This window comes from Adelges cooleyi, unplaced genomic scaffold (genome assembly GCF_023614345.1).
Source record: "Adelges cooleyi isolate 19-005CV unplaced genomic scaffold, UGA_ACOO_1.1 ACOO_flye_CR_arks_rails_tigmint_CR_PRNA_9, whole genome shotgun sequence".
In the NCBI taxonomy this organism is placed as follows: Eukaryota; Metazoa; Arthropoda; class Insecta; order Hemiptera; family Adelgidae; genus Adelges; species Adelges cooleyi.
The window spans coordinates 17,122,982-17,137,032 of record NW_026096579.1 but is presented as its reverse complement, the minus strand read 5'-3'; the positions used below and the strand labels follow the sequence as shown (position 1 = coordinate 17,137,032).

General features: G+C 27.3%; 4 protein-coding genes across 5 annotated transcripts; 2 read left to right on the top strand and 2 right to left on the bottom strand.

Moving 5' to 3' along the window:
- Positions 1 to 626: 626 nt before the first annotated feature.
- LOC126846855 (uncharacterized) lies at positions 627 to 3,450 on the top strand. 2 transcript variants are annotated; one of them, XM_050586675.1, is made up of 6 exons: positions 627 to 940; positions 1,028 to 1,120; positions 1,331 to 1,422; positions 1,676 to 1,824; positions 2,799 to 2,993; positions 3,338 to 3,450. In XM_050586675.1, exons 1-5 carry the CDS (start codon positions 821 to 823, stop codon positions 2,990 to 2,992), a joined length of 648 nt encoding a protein of 215 aa, XP_050442632.1. In that variant the 5' UTR covers positions 627 to 820; the 3' UTR covers position 2,993; positions 3,338 to 3,450. The 2 variants fall into 2 exon arrangements, with proteins under 2 accessions (XP_050442632.1, XP_050442631.1); XM_050586674.1 differs by lacking the exon at positions 3,338 to 3,450 and having other exon boundaries at positions 2,799 to 3,092.
- LOC126846856 (uncharacterized) lies at positions 3,201 to 5,108 on the bottom strand. The gene is made up of 4 exons (XM_050586676.1): positions 4,430 to 5,108; positions 3,886 to 3,976; positions 3,509 to 3,627; positions 3,201 to 3,432 (listed from the first exon to the last, which is right to left on the bottom strand). The coding sequence occupies exons 1-4, from the start codon at positions 4,578 to 4,580 to the stop codon at positions 3,284 to 3,286; spliced, it is 510 nt and encodes a 169-aa protein (XP_050442633.1). The 5' UTR covers positions 4,581 to 5,108; the 3' UTR covers positions 3,201 to 3,283.
- A 416-nt stretch (positions 5,109 to 5,524) lies between these two features.
- Positions 5,525 to 9,554, top strand: LOC126846344 (RNA-binding protein 28). The gene is made up of 11 exons (XM_050585671.1): positions 5,525 to 5,643; positions 5,789 to 5,894; positions 6,050 to 6,218; positions 6,329 to 6,581; positions 6,657 to 6,909; positions 7,540 to 7,708; positions 7,866 to 8,080; positions 8,144 to 8,293; positions 8,700 to 8,924; positions 8,998 to 9,138; positions 9,370 to 9,554. The coding sequence occupies exons 2-11, from the start codon at positions 5,802 to 5,804 to the stop codon at positions 9,487 to 9,489; spliced, it is 1,788 nt and encodes a 595-aa protein (XP_050441628.1). The 5' UTR covers positions 5,525 to 5,643; positions 5,789 to 5,801; the 3' UTR covers positions 9,490 to 9,554.
- Positions 9,555 to 10,453: 899 nt separating this feature from the next.
- Positions 10,454 to 14,034, bottom strand: LOC126846627 (protein fuzzy homolog). Its single transcript, XM_050586319.1, has 9 exons — positions 13,661 to 14,034; positions 13,064 to 13,185; positions 12,761 to 12,902; positions 12,578 to 12,691; positions 12,189 to 12,392; positions 11,801 to 11,967; positions 11,583 to 11,701; positions 11,387 to 11,507; positions 10,454 to 10,944 (listed from the first exon to the last, which is right to left on the bottom strand). The coding sequence occupies exons 1-9, from the start codon at positions 13,733 to 13,735 to the stop codon at positions 10,893 to 10,895; spliced, it is 1,116 nt and encodes a 371-aa protein (XP_050442276.1). The 5' UTR covers positions 13,736 to 14,034; the 3' UTR covers positions 10,454 to 10,892.
- Between the last annotated feature and the right edge of the window lie 17 nt (positions 14,035 to 14,051).

Sequence of the window (14,051 nt, the reverse complement as noted above, 5' to 3'; positions counted from 1 at the left end):
GTGGAGTGCAGTAGATTTTCAATTATTCAAAAATTAATGTGTTGCTTAATAAAATTAAGTTTGAAAAAAAGTCCCCAAAAACTACCTTAAAAAAACTTAATAAAGAAGGATGCTTCTACCCCTTCTAAACGAAAGGGCAAATCACATATTTTTGTAATGGTATATCTAAAGTAAGGTTAAAAACAAATATAATTAATTCCCAATTAATCCCAATTAATTCTACTATTATTTGGGAAAATTATTGTAGCCCATATGGTTTAAAAACAGTAAAAATAAAATGTCAGTTTTAAAAAATGAGGATTTTCCGATTTTGAAAGTCAAGGGATGAATTTTTACTAATATTAGTCTTAGGCGGCGATCCGGATCGAAGTTAAATATGTTTGACGGTTTAAAGTAAAAATTATTATCAGTCATAAAAATATTGACAAATTTTTAACAGGTCTTTTACACGAGGGGGTTGTTCTGAGAAAGTGAAAACATTGAAAATGTAACTGAATGCAATGAAAACTTTTAAATGAGTCTTTATTATTATCTAAATAAAATATTATGATATTTGGTAAATTTTTAAATTATTTACTATCACAAATGAATGACGTGGTTAGTGTGATAACAAACCGCAAGTGAATTTTGATGGTACAAGTGGCGGTCAAATAATATGTGACTTGGCCAGATATTTATTCATTTTTAGTTTACTAATGTGTAAATATTATTTTCACAATAAAATTGATTGTATACGTTTTTAATGACACGTATATTATACTTGCATAGAGTATTTTCATACGTAAACTAATGTAACCGATATATTTTGCTCTTAATAATTATGAGTTCTCCAAAATTATTAGATTTTTTTTGTGTATTTATTTATTTGCTTCATTTATCATTAGGGCAATATGCACAGGCTCCGCCAGGTGTAAATCCCCAACTGTATCAACAGCAACAAGTATATTATTTTAATTTAATTGTATTTGTAATATTTTACTATTCGTGTATTTAACAGTAAAATGGGTATTATACTTTTTTATTATAGGTTCCGCAGCATATACCTTCAGCACAGAATATTCCCCATCAACAAGAAGTGCCTTACCAACAACATCCACAAGCTCAACAACAACACCAATCGGTGACTATTATTTAGTTGTATTATGTTAGAATCCCAATTGACTTGAAAAAAATGTATTGGTTTTACAAATGTGTTTTTTTTACAAACAAGTGTAGCTTATCATAATATTTGTTTCTTACATTGAAAACGTTTAAGTCTGTAGCACTTATGGTGTTTTTACTCGATAATGTACATAATATTATGAGCTAATAGTTTGAATAAATGTTTTAGAGTTATGGAACTCAAGATCAAACTCGTCAACCTCACACGCCTCATCATCAGCAGCAAGTGTTGCATGCGTCAAATATGGCTGAAGAGAGCGAGTATGTTTTCTTTTTTTTTCTATTCATAGGGTGATTTTTTTAAAATCCTCTTAGTATCTCATAGAGTTACTATCGTAACTAGTAGAATACTATCGTCTCCAGTTTATGACCTAAATAATTGTTTTATAGTAGAATAATGTAATTTAAAAACACATATATTATAAATTAGACATTTTTTTTTTTATATGAAATCTATAAATTGTATAAAGATATTTAAATATGTCAACATAATTTGTTTTTAAATAATTTTTAGACACATAAAAAAACACATGGAAATGCCACTAGATACAAGTAAAATGTCAGAACAGGAATTACAATTCCATTACTTCAAAATGCACGATGCAGATAATAATAACAAATTAGATGGATGTGAATTAATCAAATCACTTATTCATTGGCACGGTAACATATTTTGTTAATTATAAATACTTTATTGTTCTGCTAAATATGGTTGTTACTATTTTTTTTTCTGGTCCTGTTTTTTTCCCAATAACAATTATATTTTTTTAACACATAATATAAATTTTATTCATACAAAAAAGAAACATACACAATAAATGGTTAATGGATAAGAAGAAGAAGTTATAGAGAAAGAAGAAAGATACATACACAAAAAAGAATAATGTATAAACATGTTACATAGATTAGAAGAAGAAGAAGTTATAAAGATACATAAACAAAAAATAATTTACAAAAATGATAAATAGATAAGAAGAAGCAGATACTGGGATACATACACAAAAAGATATTATTAAGAACACATTCTTTGACATTGTTGGCATTTTCCGTTGAAGGCTTGAAGATAAGCGCTTGTGGTCGGTACTCTTCGGCGGACCTGTAATCGGAGTACAAGCCGCATGCTTTGAAAGCGGCCATACATGCAGCACTGTCAAAAGCGTTAAATGCCATTGATCGAACCCCTTTTCGTGCGGCCAATATGCCGCCGGCCAGAGCACTGCTGGTAATTGTATTCCAGGGGTCTTCCTTCTTCCTAATGCCGACCATTGTACATTCGATGGCCGCATACAGTATGTAGAAAATATTGGAATAGAATGGACAGTTGTGGGAGGAAAAAGAATATAATACATATTATAGTTAACAATAAAAATAGATTTTCTGTTGCTTTAGGTAAAACTATTTTTAAAAATGGCTTTGTAATACTTATACGAATACAATTATTATTAATATGCATAAATCAAATTTTGTGCAGGTGTAAATTTTAGCTATAATATTTAAAGAGATATCATTGTTGCCCACTGACCGTCATTCCCCCATGTTCCCCTAATTTTTTTATTTATTATATTTTATTTGTTCATTTTATACATCTTACTTTATTTATTATACATGGTAAATTAAGTTAATATAATTTTTTTTAGTTCAAGGTGGCAATGATCCAGCTCGAGGCAGTGCACCGCCGCCCGAAGATAAAGTTTTTACAGACGAAGAACTAATGCAGCTTATTGATCCAATTTTAACTATGGACGATGCCAATTTTGATGGATTCATTGATTACCCAGAGTTTGTTATAGCTCAAAATAAAGCAGCTAACAGTCATAAAAAACCAGCATAAAGTATATAAATAATAAATAAAATATATTTATACATTTTGGGAAGTATCTTTTTTTTAAAATAAATTGGAAATTCTTATGGAACGCAAATAAAAATTAATGTGTTTTAAAATATAATATTTTTTACAAATAAATTTAGAATTGTACATGAGTACATTTATTAATTATTTATAATAAATAATACAAAAAAAAAACAAGTACAATTTATTTTTTATAAGTTAAAAAGACTAAAAAAGTATACCTCTTGTTTAATTCAGAAATCACATTGACAGGTTAATGTGTACAGCTAAAGGCTAATCACTTAATTTTTTTTTATTAATACATTTTTTATTTTTTTTATATTTGAGTTTGTTCATTAACATCTCTACGTTTTCTTCAATACACTCGGTTGGTGGCTTATCAAGTTTACGTCCGATGAAGATTAGTCCAATCAACGTTAAACCTAATATATGTTATATAAATAATAAATGACGATATATTGTTATTTAAATGTATAATAACTGTGTGTGCTAATTTACCATTGAGAATAGTAGGAAACACAATAAAAAAATTCAATGTCGTTGAATGATAATACATAGCCTCGCTCAGATACAAAAATATGGAAATAACTATAGGCAACGCTCCAATACTAAACATTCTGAAAAAAAAAAAAGATATTTTTTAACAATGACTAAATTGATAATTAATGCTAAACATAATAAAATTTCTATTACAAAAATAACTGCTCATGTTTTGTGTTAAAATATACACACACTTTCTTAATAGTTCAAATTTAATCTAATAAAAACTGAAAATTGAAAAAACAATTTATGACATATAAAATTACTAGTTGTGTAATTCATATAAAGTATGGTGGTTTTAAGAATTTCTAAATAAATTTGAAAAAGAAACTTACGGTTTGTAATGAATAAATAATGAGCAATGGATTAAGCAAATAGCTTTGAGAAAAGAAAACATTCCAAGAACTCTTGGCAAAGTAGAATCTTCTGTAAATTATAAAAAACAAAGAATTAATATATAAAAATAAACAAGTCTTTACAATAATATTTTAATAATTTTTTAAGTCTATACAAATTATACATAATTCAAATTTAAATTTTCATAAAAATATCAATCTACTGTTTATTAAAAAACCCCAGTTTGGAAAATCGACTATAAATTTAAGTGGTATTAAACATAAGTTGCATTATAGAAAATTAATTTAATATTCAACAGTATATGAAGTTTCAAAAAATGGTTGGAAGTACACAACATTTTTTAAATAATTTGTATTTTTGTAAATCATTTGCAAATGACTAGGTAGATTACACGTTGGGGAGAAGCTATGCGCAAGCGGTCCCTCCCTGGACGTAAGTATTAAACAGAAAAAAGAAAAGATAGATTACATAGTCAGAATTGATTAATTAAAAATAAGAAAACGACTTAATATAATTGTATACCATGTATAAAATGTTCATCTGCTAATAAATTTGAGTGTATCCCCAAAATGCATTTGTTTTCAAAGTACGATCTGAACGTAACTCCTAGATCCATGAAAGCTACGAAAGCCAACCAACCGCGGAAAGCATAAAGTATTTTGTCCTCTACCATATTGTTTAACCATTTACTATGTAAATATTAATGATATAGTATAAATGTTCTATAATTCACTACAAAAATATACAAGATTGAATGTTACAATATGCATTTTAATTTTGCAAATAATTGACAGCACACAATATAAAAACTGATTTAACGGTTCACGAAAAATAAATCTATACTGAGGGATTACAAGAACATTTCAAGACTTATTGCACTAGATAAATAACATATACAGTTTTTTTCTAGGTAGGTCAAAAGAACATTTTTAAATAACAAAACTATGTACGTTTTAAAAATTATATCATAGAATGACCGAAGTGTCCTAAAACTATATAATAACCGTCTATAAAACATCTATCACAAATCTTTGGATTATTTAATTATTTCAAAAGTAACGTGCGCGATATAAAACAAGACCTCAATTCATATTTTTTAGAACATAATGCATAAATATTTCCACGAAATATGAAATCTAATATAAACAAAATATTACTCTACACCACGGTTGTAGACAACCGTGCTCTACACTATTGGCGTTTTGCGGTGAAAAATCAATAGGTATGTAAGCAACAAGGCTGCTGCTATTATCCTATAAGAAATACACAGCCGCCCGACCACAGCGACAACTACATTAATTTCCTTATCACAATTTGAAGACATACCTATTTACTTTACCAATGTATATAGTTTGTATTTTGTGTTATCAATTTTCACAATATGGCTGCTGTTCCTCATCGACTGTAGGGGCTCTCAATATTTTATTATTTTATTTACAATTATAAATAATTAAATTACATTTTGACCCATTATTTTTTGGCTTTATTTGTGTAATGTGTACGACCGACCACGTATGAACACACAATTTTTAATTTGAACGTTTCTTTAGTTGTTTAAAAAAAATTCTAATAATTAAAAAACATGTCTGCCCTAATGATTATGTTATCTATGAATTATGATAAGTGATAACATTACGCCTGCTGTTAGTGCTGTATAGTGTATACCATGTGCTATATAGTTATTAGTTTAATAATTTAATTGTAAATTGTAATTTGTAAACACTACTCAGTTTGCAGTAAGTAATAACTGTATTGTAAAATGCATTTAATTGTGACAATAGAATAGTAGTGACTAGTGATTGTAACTTCTAACTCTTTATTTGGAATAACATAGTAAATTCAGCAAACTTATTATTTTAACTCTAGTATCTGTTTTGCTAGTTTAGTTTTTATTATGAAGAAGAAAGGGCCTTTTATAAAAAATGGAGACTCTAAAAAAGTTAATAATCGTCGTGGAAGACTCATTATCCGAAATCTTCCATTCACTGTGAGTATAATATTCCATGCATTTAGAATCATTTTATAATTGTAATTACATTTATGGTAAATTTACGCATATTCATTAATTTTCTATTAGTAATTGATGAAATTAAACATTTGTGTTTAGTTCGAATTATATTGTCTTCTCTTTTGTTTATACAGACAAATGAAGAACAACTGCAAGAACATTTTTCCAAGTTTGGCGAATTAAATGATGTTAAACTACTGAAAAAACCTGATGGAAAACTCATTGGTTGTGGATTCGTACAGTTTGTTGTTAAACAAAATGCAGCTAAAGCTATTGCTCATACTAGTGGCAAAGATTTTTTGGGTAGGTAATTTACAAATGAATTATGCGAAAAAAATATTTTTAGGCTGTACATTATTATTAGGTTATAAAGTAAATAAAAAAATTGCAGCTAATGTTATAAATGTGAATAGGTCGTTCGATTGTAGTCGATTGGGCTATACCAAAGTGTAAATATGAAACCATCCACAAGCCAGCAGTTGAAGCTAAAAACACCATAAAAGAAGAAGTGGAAATCAAAGAAGAAACCTTATCAAGTGACGATAATGATGATGAAAAAAAAGAAGAAATCCATAAATCTAAAACTCTTGAAGATTATCTTGCTATTGAACCACAAAACGATGTTAAAGAGGAAAATTTAGTTGATTTTGAAGAAGGAGATTTAGAGTAAATTAATAATATTATTCTTCAATATTTTATATTAGACATAAAAAGTATTAATGTTAGTATTTGATTTTTAAGGAATGACACTAGTTTAAAAAGAAAGAACACTGAGGATAATGAATCTGTGACAACTACTGAAAATAAAAAAAGGTTCAAGTCACATGATGTCAAAGAAGGGTTGACGGTATTTTTAAGAAATGTTTCATTCAGTGTAAACAATGATGAATTGAAGCGTTTCTTAAAAGAAAAATTTGGACCAATATATTATGCTCTCGTTTGCATAGATCGATTGACAGAACATTCTAAAGGAACCGCTTTTGTTAAATTTAGAGTAAATATAAACAAAAAAAATTAAACTTTGTATTAATTTATTAGATAATTAAAGATAGAAGACTTCCTAAAGTGGTATAGAAACACAAGTTATAGATATGACTTCTTATAGAATAATGGTAAAGCATAGTGATCAGCTCAGTCCCGCCTGGCTCATTCTAATCCGATTTTGGCTCGATCCAATTATCTGGATTGGACTGCAATTGAAAATTTAAATAAATTGTTTATTGTTAATATATAAATTATAATATAAAAACATCTTTTTGGACCTGATTAGATTGAGATTACATTTTTTCGGAACGAACCTGGCTGGGATAAAAACAATTTTTATTGGATTGAGATTTCATTTTTAAAAACAATTTCTGATTGCTAATCTTAAAAAGCATCTGCCCTGTACATTTTTTTTACACACAATATTTTATTAAATCAATATAAAACACAATAGACAGACTTATCAAGAAATCTCACAATAGAAACACTTTAACATGATTAAATGAATAATAGATTATTGGTCAATACTATAACTGCAGATTAGAAATTCAAAATCTACAAAGAATAACAAAACTGAAAAACTAATAAGCATAACATAATAGAACAATATTTTTTACTAATGTTATTTTATATGATTCAGGATACTAATAGTGTCGAAGCATGTATGTCTGCTAGCCCTGAAGATTTGACGTTAAATGGATCGACAATGGAACCTCAGATGGCCATCGATAAAGACGTTTTGGAAAAATCAAAACATGAGAAATTCACACACAAAGATAACAGAAATTTGTATCTTATTAAAGAAGGAGGTAATTAATCTACAATTTTTGGTTAATTAGCATGTTTTTTAATCATAAGTTTTCATTGAACTGTTTGAGTGCGTGTTTAACAACAAACCAATTATTTTTTTCAAAATCAAAAATATAGTATAGTTCAATTTGTTAAGTTATTTCATTGATATTATAGTCATAATTGCCGGTACTGCTGCTGCTAATGGTGTGTCGGTGAGCGATATGAACAAACGCCTAGAACTAGAACAATGGAAGTCTCAAGTTCTAAAAAATTTAAATATGTTTGTCGCTCGCAACAGGCTTATTGTGCATAACTTACCGGCAAGTATGGATAATAAAAATCTTAAAGATTTGTTCATAAAACATTCTCATCCGAAAGCGGTTTTAAAAGTGAGTTATAACATTACAATTGAAATACCAATACCAATACCTAAAAAAAAAAATCTTTTTCAGGCTGTAGTTATGAAAAATCTAAAAAAAATTGATGCTAAAGAAAATCCTGTCTCTAAAGAGTATGGATTTGTTACATTTAAAGAGCACGAAGATGCTTTAAAAGCACTAAGAGCAATCAATAATAATCCAAATATTTTTCACCCAAACAAGGTAATATGAACTAAAGTTCCCAAGGTTTGATTTCCTTCCACTAAGATACATAATTTACTTGCCCGTTCCATACAAATTAAATTATTATTGAAAAGGTTTTTTATTTTCATAACATAATTTTATCATTTTAATTGTGGGACGAAGTGGCCGAGTGGACTAGGTGGCGGTTCTAATGCACGCACTGTTGCCAGTTCGAACTCGGCCCCGGGCGGCATCTCTCCTTGGGCAAACAACTGTCTAGGGAAAGAGGCCGCCATTCTCCCACTAAAAACTTGGCAGAAACTTACGGGTGACCTGCCCATTTTGCCAAGCAGGCGTCCAACTTAAGCCTCCCGGACATTACGCCATATACACAAAACAAATTTTAATTGTGTAAAAATTGTTTTTTTTGTTTACAAATTTTTAGAGGCCAATTGTAGCTTTTTCTATTGAAAATAGATTAGTATTGCAAGCAAGACAAAGAAGAATAGACAAAAGTAAAATGTGTAATGTTTTAAATAATAAGAAACATGACCAAGTTATAAAAAATAAAAATGAAAAAATTGATCACAAAAATAAAAAACAAAATTTTGTCGACAAAAAAGCAACAAAAAGTGACCTTCCTAACTACTCTGGTATTACTGCTAGACAAGTAAGTAACAAATTTTTAACTGTAAAAGAAATATTCGGGTCGTGTGCTAATAGAATTCCAATTTGTTTCAAAGGGTCATATGGCCATTCGCCCCAAGTTCAAGTTAAAGATACAATCCGAAGCTCATGAAAAAAATGTTAGAACCAAAAAGAAATTAACTATGAAGAAGAAGCAACAACTGTCTATAAGAAATGAAAAGAAAAGAGAACCCAAGGTGTGTGTATATATATATATATATTTACTCGACGGTCCATATGAATACTAGTATTATGTTAATTACCAATGAAAAAAATCATACTTCGGCTTGTATAAACTGATGTGTTTTTTTTTGTTCGCAACTGTGCTAACTTGATACATTTCCAATGGAATGTCACACTCAACTTTTACACACAACCAATATTTGTTGATTATATTTAAAAAAAAAATATGTACATTTCTTTTTCAGATTAAAAGTAAAAAGAAGAACGTGGGTAAACAAGATGTTTCATTTACAAATTTAGTTAATAAATATAAATCCAAGATTAGTGCACCGGAAACTTTGAAAAAATGGTACGAAACCAAATAGTACATAATATGTTTTTTTTCTGTTAATGTATTCACTATAATATATTCAAATTTAACTGTTTTGAATTGCCTAAGTTTTTTTTTGATAAATTTATAATCTTTATCGTTTTACTAACTTAACATATAGATTTAGTTAGGTTTTGATTTAGCAACACGAGATGATTGCAGCTAGCTACCAGTATAATACTGATAAAACAACGGTTTGGTTTACTTTCAGTATAGTTTAACGTAACAAGTTGTTTTACAACTTTTACTCAATGCATTTTGTACTTGGAAAATTATTTTTTATTAGTTGAAAATAGTTTACAAAATCTATTTTCTAAAACCACCGTTTTTCCAAATAATTTTTTTGGACAATTTATCCATTTTGTTATGTAAATATCTAAATTGGCTATGATAGTCTTTTAATACTGTCTTTGAAAAAATTGTATGATGGAAAACTGTTTAGCTTGAGTACTTTTTATTAATTTATACTAAAAAAATACCCTTCTTGGCTTTAATTTGTAGCAAAAAAAAAATATTCATAAGTACGGGGGTTATCCTAGCTTAAGACAATACCAAATAAACAACAATTAAAAAATTAAGAATACTTTTACTATTAAGAATAAGTTGTTTTCAAATTGTAATGTAATTTTATAAATGAGTTTCACCATTTTTAGGAATAGATAGTAAAATGTGTCTGGAACTTAACCCATCTTTTTACTTTTTGACCTCCAAAAAATACCAATTGAATAGTTTCTGATCAATTGGCTGTACTTATATTGGCCAAGTAGTAAAGAGATTATTTAATCTTTTAACATAACAATAAACATAAAAATAATATTAAATGTATATTTAACAATTTACATATAAAAATAAATTAATATAAAAACAATTAAAAAAAATATTTCATTTAAATAATGATTAATATAAAATGTAATTTGTAAATAATAAATACATAAAATATAAAAATAATTATTGTCAAGTCGTGCAAATAATGTATAAGTTCAATGATAGGCTACTAAAATGATCTTCGAAGAATAGACCAATGTCCATTGGTCAATTTAACTTTTTAATATTTATTATATTTAAACAAGAATTAACATAATACAACAAACAACAAGAGAGACTTTTTGCGACGTCTACAGTTCATAATTCAATTAATATAAAATGTAATAATCAATTGCTAAGGTATGGTCAGTGTCAAAATGTTACCGAGAATTGATCATAAGGCACAATAACACTTAAATGGCATTCCGGCATTAAAAGGGAATATAATTTAATACAAAACACAACTTCTATATTATGGTAATTACAAAACGATGTTTATTCAGGTCTAGTCCACAATTGCAGACCAGTGATCTCGATCACAAACTCCACTTGAATGTCGAATTTGACAACAAACTAACAGTAAATTAAATACTATCAGTTGTTGATGTCCAATAAATATTGTTGAAAAGCTTGTTTCGCATAATGCCTGAGAAAAAAAAAGTATATGTATTAAATAAAACAAAATTATATTTTGGTAAAAGTTAACTAGAGTACAATAATATTTTCAAGCATATTGATGATTAAATAATAATTAAAAATCAATGCCGAGTTTTGAGTAAGTATATAAAAAAAAATTATTTTTATGATAAAGTTTTGTACCATTGCAGGTTTTTTCTACTAAGTACTTCAATAACGATTCAAATTTTTAGTTTAGAAATGTAATTCTAGTAAACAAATTAATGTTTTTTTTTAAAGTTCTGTTTATCTTAGTGTAAAACATTTAACCATTTTTAGAAGTTTTTGGAAATTTTTAAACGGAAGTATGCATACATTGAAGTTTAACTAACACTAGCTATAGTAGAATATTTTAAGTGGACGTTTATTTTAAAAGCTGACTTAATATTTATTATTTAGCACGATATTTTTACCTGATCGTTATCATGTTATGTTTTATTGGATATGCTAAACACATTGTCAGTCCATTTGAATGTAATGCGTAAAAATTATGGTTTTTCCCCACACCTGATATTTCTCCGACTGTCTCATCATCTACATAAACAAAATTATAATTTTAAGAAAATATTAAAAACAAAAGCTAATAATTAATTAAAAAATATACAAAACCTTTTACAAGGCGCGATGCAACCGTTTCATAAAAATGTTGTAATTCACTTTGTACACTCGTATTTAAATAATAATAATTTTGTATAAACTGTGACGTGTTTGTATTTATAAAAATGTATCTAAATATGTAAAAAAAAAAAATGATTAAAACTTAACAGTTATTTTTTCCACAAATTTATAATCGAATATTTTAAAAATATTTTGCAATTTAGTATTACCCAGAAGCGAGCTCGATTTTCGTGTGATTTGGTCGAAAATAACTTATAATCGATCTGAATAATTTTGCTGCACTGATTTCAATATTATCTAAATTTGGTAAGGGTCCACAAATACCAGCTATCCATACACCCTGTACTATCATACAACATACAAGCCTTAATAAGGACTGAAACACATAAATAATACATAATTTATCATACTGAGCATAGCATAGGTTCTGAAAACTATAGGAGTAAAAAAAAAATATTTTGCAACCAACTCTCCGTGTCTTATTTGTTAAATCGTTGAAAGGTTAATATTGAAAAAATTAAGTTCTAATACATAATTAGTGTTGCAAAAGGAATGTACTTTTAGTTTGAAATAAATTCAAATCATGCTTATTATTACCTTATTAGATAAATGAGGTAAAAAAATAGGAAAGTCTGCAGATGTATTTAACTCGTAACAATTACTTATAATAATTGTAACCAAAAGCTTTCGATCGTTAATATGCAAATTCCACCAATCATTTGTAGCAGCACAAACTTTCTTGTCAACGATGATCCAACACAAATCGCTACAAATTATTTCTGACCAACTGCACAAACAACTCTAAAAACAATACGTAATAATATTATGTTAACGACGTACCAGGCTTAGAACATAATCCTCCATTGATTTTCGGTCACACTTAAATAAAGTTTGACTGACGTACATTTTTTACCTGAGTCATAGTGTGACTGGTCTACAACTGTAGACCACCCGCCTAATGAAAGGATAAAAAAAATATTATTTACTTGTATCACTTTGTTCTCTTTCAACGATTGTACTTCAATTGAACTTATTAAATTTTTTTCTATAGATCCTGACCTTAATATGTTTGATAAATGATCGATAATAGGAATACACGGCTACAAAATAAAATTATTTATAATTTTTTATCACGACGATTATAGACTATTATTATAATTTTTTTTTACTTTTATTTCTCGTTTCAATCTATCCGTATTCTTAATGCTTATGTTTTCTTCACCAACCATCATTTTGATCAAACATGATATCAATTTTAAACATGAAGATATTGTACATTCATTCAAATCACCGATACCAGCAATAACTAAGCTAAAAAAAATAAAGAGATACATCATCATCAAACTTATACCTTTTCAGCTTCACATTGAAACTAAAACATAATTAAGTATATTTAACTTCATTTAGGTAGTTGTGTACAAAAAATATTATAGATTCTATAATAATAATGTAAATCTATTATATATGTTTACCTGTTTGCAACATTATGCCATACAAAACAGTGTTTATCGGTGCGTATCGTTTTAAAATGAACATTTTGTACATCGGCAAATGTTATTACAGCGTTTAATGTAGAAAATGTTGTAAAAGGTACCTGAAAACAAATAATTTAAATGTTAAATAGGAATGATGTTTAAAAATACAATAGAATGTCTAAAATGGAATTATGTGAGACAAAAAAATCTGTATTAGCAGCAAATATAATTTTTTTTATACACTCCAATTTTGGCAATGACTATTGTTTTGATTTTTTATTATTTCTGAAATTTGCTAATGTACATATAATAATGGTCTTATTTTTCATGTACATCGCCACATTATAATCAATTACTCGCTCAATCAATATTGCCAAAAAAAACAATACCTAGCTGTTAACCCTTAAATTTTTTATTGCAAACCCGAAACCAACCTAAAAAGTAGGTACTGTAATTTAAGATGTTAAAAAGAATGTCCAGTGAATTATACCTAATAAACACATATTACCTTTTAATTTAATCAATCTTTAATTATAAATTATAAAAAATGAATAATTTTTTCCCGTAACCAAATCTAACTACCGAAAAACTTACTGAATTTTCTGTACCACTTTTCCGATAAAATATCGGAATACCGCCATTTACTGTTGTGCATATTATATCAAACATTGTATTAAAATGAAAAAAAAATGTTTAATTCTAATCTATTTTAGTTGTTTTATTTTATATTTTTTCATTATTATTTATAAGAAGAAAATATATATTTTTTTATAATTAATTTTTTTTTTTAATTTTAACAATAAAGCTATACTATTTTTTTGTCGTTTTCATTCAGTCTTTAGTCTTTATTATATAAAAAAAAAAAATTCAGCTAATATTTTAATTCATAAATTAGAAAAAAATCGTGTACGGTGTAACTTCCAAGTTCAAACTACATGGTTAATTGGTTTTAATTGTTGTTTCATGTTTGTCTAATGTTTTTATA